We start from the raw sequence: 5,539 nt of genomic DNA, 5'->3' as shown, positions 1-5,539 counted from the left end.
AAAACCCCCCCAGCCTGGGAGCGCAGGATGTTTCTTAGCAGGAAGGTAGAGAGCCACACAGATTGGGGTACTCCTTTCCATTACTCCTTGCCCCATTTCATAAAGGATCCCTACCCCATAACGGGAAAGGGCACAGAGGTGAAGCAGTAGTTTCCCCCACAGAGCAGCTAAGGGTAAACATTTGCTGGAGGAGGTGTAAAGCAGAAGTTACTAGAATCTGGCCCTGGTTGAGACACAAAAGCAGATGGTATTAGGGGATGCTGTGAGCCACCCTCTTCCCTCAACCCTGCCCAGCCCCGGAGGAAGGAAGCTGGGAGGTAAGAGAATGACACATGGCAGCAAGGCTTGGAGGTTCCGGGGAGTCCTGGTTTCCGCCCAGGGCCTGAATGGTGCCCCAGCCTCACCCTGTGAGCAAGGGACACTATAACCACGAACAAAGCCCACACCCTAACTCTTGGGAGGGAGTGGAAGCAGCTCACAAAAGGAGTCACTTTGGGAGTGGCAGAAGACAGGAAGGGAGAGAAAAGGAAGGTCTCCCACCCCTATCACCTGAGAAAAAAGGGTGAGGGGTTCATTTTCTCCAGCACCTTCAGCTGCAGAAGACAAAGCCCAGACGTTCTCAAAACCACCACTGTAGACCCTGCTCCCTCCCAACTTTCCAGGTCTCTTGGCAACTCTTAACCTTTTCCAACCTGGCACTGCCTCGGGCAATAAATTATTGTTGAGACTCCAGAACAGATCTCGCCTTCCCCTCAAAAAGCGAGTTTATGCCAACTATCACAACATATCCACTCTGCAGTAGGTGGGGCCACGGATAAGGACACCACTCCCACCAAGCCACTGACACCCCCCTCAGTTACTACGGATGAGGAAATTCAAGCAACGCTGGTAATGGACCCAAGGTTATCCCTGGCCCCACCTCAGGCTGCCTTGGAACAGTTGCTCCTTCCACCCTTCCCACCCTTTCCCCTCCAGCCTGGGCTAGGCTGCCTGTGCCGAGCTCCTGGCCACCAACTCATGCCCTCGAGAAGCTTCCAGTCACTCCCCACTCTGCCAGCTCACCACTCAAAGCCCTGTAGTCTGTTCCTGAAAAATCTCCACCAAACCCACTCTCCCAAACTTTCAGAGCCCTGTCCAAAGTCCCACCTCTACACACATCCCTCTTTATTAACAGAATCATCGCAGGGACCCCTCGGATCCCTTCGCATTTTGCAGGTAACAAAACTGCATGGAGGAGAGTTCAAGGGTCTTGTCCAAGGCCACAGAGCTAATCAGTAACAAATCTGGAAAGAAAATCCAGATCTCCAGATCCCACGAAATGCTTCCAGCTTCAAGTACCTCCCACCCATTTCACACACAAAACTTCTGAACAACCCCTTCCCCCCACACACCCACTCACCACGCTCCTTCCTTTAGCTCTTTCTGCACACTCAGAGCTCCCCCCTCAACCACACTGGACTACCCCACACACACACAGACACTGACACCTCGCTCGGGGATCCCACTCCACTTCTGATCACCTTTTCACTGCTCTGGGGCCCTCCCGAGTTGCTCTCCCCCCACCCCAAAAACAGTGCCACCTGAAAACAGTCTCTGCTTCAGGATCCCTTCACCTGCCTGCGCTTTCTTCCGAAAAAGACACAATTCTTTCTGGACACTCTCACCGCTTCCTCCCCAAACTCCTTATTCTCCCTGCACGACACACACACGCTCTCCAGTCCCGGGACTGCACCTCCAGGAGCCAGCGCCCCCTCCCCACATTCCTTTCTCAGTCTATCCATTACTCATTCCCTTTCTAATGAGACTTTCATTTTCCTAAACGAACCTCCCTCCCATTATCCACCATTCCAGCTCACACCCCCTCCCATCGATCTCACCTTCTCCCTCTACACTTCCTCACTCTCTCTAACGCTCTAGCTTTTCAGCTTCCCATCAATTCTTCAGAAACCCCTCCCCAAATTATCCCCAAACACTCTCCGTATACCCCCCACTTCGGCTTCTCCATCCCTCATCAATTCCTCTTATTCCTCCTATCTCTCAATCTTCTCTTCCCTTTGGAACAGGGCACCCCAAATAAATCTCACCCCCTTCAAAAACGTCTCAGTCACGGGCCCCTTAACTTCTTCCTTCCGCACCCCACCCTCCTCAGACCCCGTCCTGGCACCTCTACCTTCCTCACACCCTAAGCCCACGTCTTTTCATGCCCAGTTCTACCCTTAGCCCCTCTGTTTTCACCTTCCCAGCCTCCCTAGTCTCCCACCCGTCTTCAGACCCCACAATCTCCATTCCATCCTCACACTTGATTCTTCATCCCCTTTAGAACTCCCCCAACCTGAGGCTCCCCCAATTCCAGTCTCCTTCAGATCTTTCTGCTCTCCAAAATAACCAACCCCTCCACACTCGAGCTCCTCCTCACACTTCCCAGACCCAGAAATTCCCTTCCTAGCCTCCCGATTCTCCTCCCAGCACCTCCAACCCATGCTCGGACCCTTCAAGCCCGCCTCGGATCCCAGTTCCATTTCAGCCTGCCCAGTCATCTCCTCGGTTTCCCCTAATGGCACGCTCAGACCCTCCAAATCCTTCATCGGGCTTCCTGATTCCTTTTTTTTTCTTTTTTTACTCCCATATTCCCCACCCGGACGCCAATTCTCTTTAATTCTCTTTTCAGATTCCCAATTCCTTCCTCGAGCTCGGCGATTCCTTCTCAGGACTCCAATTCCCTTCCTGGACCCGCCTATTTCTTCTCGGGACTCCCCCGTTCCCATCACAGACGATCCAGTTACCTTTCAGGACCTCCTAACCCTCCCCGGCCCCCCTCGGAAAAGCCCCTCCAGCCAGTCCGGCCCGCGGGCCGCGCACCTTGCGCTGCTGCTTCTCCCAGGCCGGGTCCAGCAGCAGGTCCCGGTCCCAGTCGTCCTCCTGGGCCATGTAGTCGCCCATGCTGCCCCCGCCGCCAGCGCCATTGCCCGCGCTGCTGGGGCCGTACTGGTACGACTGGTTCGCCGCGTGGTAGTCCACCATTCCGCCGCCTCTCGCTCGCCCACCAGCCGGTCTGCTCCCGCCTCAGCTCCCGCCCCTCTGGCCGAGCCGCCGCCGCCGCCGCCGCCGCTTCAGCCGCTTCAGCCCGCCCTCCGCCCGCGCTTGCGCATTGCCCGCCGCGCCTGCGCACAGCGCCACGGTTGCCGCCCTCCCGCGCGCGCCCGCCTGCCAAACCTGAAAAGGCACCAAGGCCGCGCTTGGGAGCTTGGCGCCTGCGCAGAGTCCCCCTTCCCCGCCACCCGACTCAGCGCGGGTGCGAGCCACGCCCCCTCTCCCGCGAGAACGCGCGCGTCGTTCGCGTGTGGGCGGGGCCAGAGTATTGAATGATTCATAAGGGCAGGCCCCGCCATCGGACCTGAACTAGCTCAGGCTTGGAATGCACTGCACCGGGTTCCCATTCAGCGACACAAATTCAACAAATATTTATCGAACACCTACTTGTACCAGACTATGTTTTACGCAGGCACTAAAAACAGAAAAAAATCCCGACCTTCATAAAACTACCTTCTAGTGAAGGGAGCCACATGCACACAAATCTATTTTTATTTTTATTATTTTTTGAGACGGAGTCTTGCTCTGTCTCCCAGGCTGGAGTGCAGTGGCGCGATCTCGGCTTACTGCAACCTCTGCCTCCCGGGTTCAAGCAATTCTCCTGCCTCAGCCTCCCGAGTAGCTGGGAACACAGGCATGCTCCACCACGCCCGGCTAATTTTTGTATTTTTTTGGTAGAGACAGTTTCACCATGTTGGCCAGGTTGGTCTTGAACTCTTGAGCTCAAGCGATCCTCCAGCCTCAGCCTCCCAAAGTGCTGGAATTACAGGCGTGAGTCACCGCGCACAGCCAACACACAATTTTTTTATTTTATTATTTTTTTTTTTTTGAGACGGAGTTTTGCTCTTGTTGCCCAGGCTGGAGTGCAATGGCGCGATCTTGGCTCACTGCAACCTCCACCTCCCAGGTTCAAGTGATTTTCCTGCCTCAGCCTCCGGAGTAGCTGGGATTACAGGCGTGTGCCACCACACCCGGCTAATTTTGTATTTGTAGTAGAGACGGGATTTCTCCATGTAGGTCAGGCTGGTCTTGAACTCCCGACCTCAGGTGGGCGACAGAGTAAGACTCCGTCTCAAAAAAAAAAAGTAAAAAATAGGTAGTATTGTATATTCCAAGGTGATGAGTATTTGAAGAAAACATCAAGCATCGGCTGAAATGCAAATAAAGTACTCAGGTAGGCTTCATGGAGAAGGCAGACATTTGAACAAAGGTGCGAGCCACTGCATCAGGTAGCATCTTAAATTTAAATGTTCAGCTAGGCACTGGTGGCTTACTCATGTAATCCCAGCACTTTAGGGAGTCAAGGCTGGAAGAGTGCTCGAGCCCAGGAGTTTGAGGCCAGACTGGGTAACATAACCAGATCCCATATCTACAAAAAAATATTTACATTAAAAATAAATGGCCGGGCGCAGTGGCTCATGCCTGTAATCCCAGCACTTTGGGAGGCCGAGGCAGGCAGATCACAAGGTCAGGAGTTAGAGACCAGCCTGGCCAATATGGCAAAACCCCATCTCTACTAAAAATACAAAAATTAGACAGGCGTGGTGATGTGCATCTGTTATCCCAGCTACCCAGGAGGCTGAGGTAGGGGAATGGCTGGAACTTGGGAGGCAGAGGCTGCAGTGAGCTGAGATCGCACCACTGTACTCCAGCCTGGGTGACAGAGCAAGACTCTGCCTAAAAAAAAATTAAAATTAAAATAAAAAAATAGATATCCGGCCAGGCGTGGTGGCTCACACCTGTAATCTTAGCACTTTGGGAGGGCGAAGTGGGAGGATCACCTGAGCTCAGGAGTTCCAGACCAGCCGGGCCAACAACCCTGTCTCTACTAAAAATACAAAATTAGCCGGGCTTAGTGGCACATGCCTGTAATCCCAGCTACTGGGGAGGCTGAGGCAGGAGAATCGCTTGAACCTGGGAGGTGGAGGTTGCGGTGAGCTGAGATTGCACCATTGCACTCCAGCCTGGGCAACAACAGTGAAACTCCATCTCAAATAATAATAATAATAAATATCCAAAACAGAGTTCCTGATCTTCCCCCCAAGCATGGTCATCCCATTCCACAGTCATCCCTCTTCAATTCGTGCACCTCCAGCCTTGCAGGTGCTGAGGCTACAGTCCCTGCGGTCATCCTTAACGCCTCTTTTTCTTCACAACCCCATCCAGTTCTTCAGGAAATTCTGTCATTCCATCTTGAAAGAATACACAGAACCCACCCACTTCCCCCTGCCCCACTGCACCACCCAGGTTCTTTCTACCCTCGCCTCACCTTCCCTCCGGCCATTGCAGCAGTTCCCAAACTGTCTCCTAGCTTCCCCTCCCACCCCCTTCTCTTTCCCAGGAGAAGCTGGAGGGAGTCTGTGAAAGAATGACTGAGTCAGATCACGTTCCTCTCTCCTCTGTTCAAACCCTCCTGTGGCTCCACGCTCAGGCTAACAGTCAAAGTCAA

General features: G+C 53.6%; 1 protein-coding gene across 2 annotated transcripts in view; it reads right to left on the bottom strand.

Annotated features, from left to right (window-relative positions):
• ACTN4 (actinin alpha 4) overlaps nucleotides 1–3,154 on the bottom strand; it is an 85,390-nt gene extending 82,236 nt beyond the window's left edge. For both annotated transcript variants that reach the window (XM_017887412.1, XM_017887413.1), the window contains exon 1: nucleotides 2,860–3,154. In XM_017887412.1, coding sequence (XP_017742901.1) covers nucleotides 2,860–3,021 — 162 coding nt within the window. In that variant the 5' untranslated portion in view covers nucleotides 3,022–3,154. The remainder of the gene's footprint in view (nucleotides 1–2,859) is intronic.
• Nucleotides 3,155–5,539: the final 2,385 nt, after the last annotated feature.

This window comes from Rhinopithecus bieti, unplaced genomic scaffold, assembly GCF_001698545.2.
Source record: "Rhinopithecus bieti isolate Rb0 unplaced genomic scaffold, ASM169854v2 scaffold_15776, whole genome shotgun sequence".
Classification (NCBI taxonomy): domain Eukaryota; kingdom Metazoa; phylum Chordata; class Mammalia; order Primates; family Cercopithecidae; genus Rhinopithecus; species Rhinopithecus bieti.
Note: the sequence above shows the minus strand (reverse complement) of the source record. Positions and strands in the feature narration are given on the sequence as shown.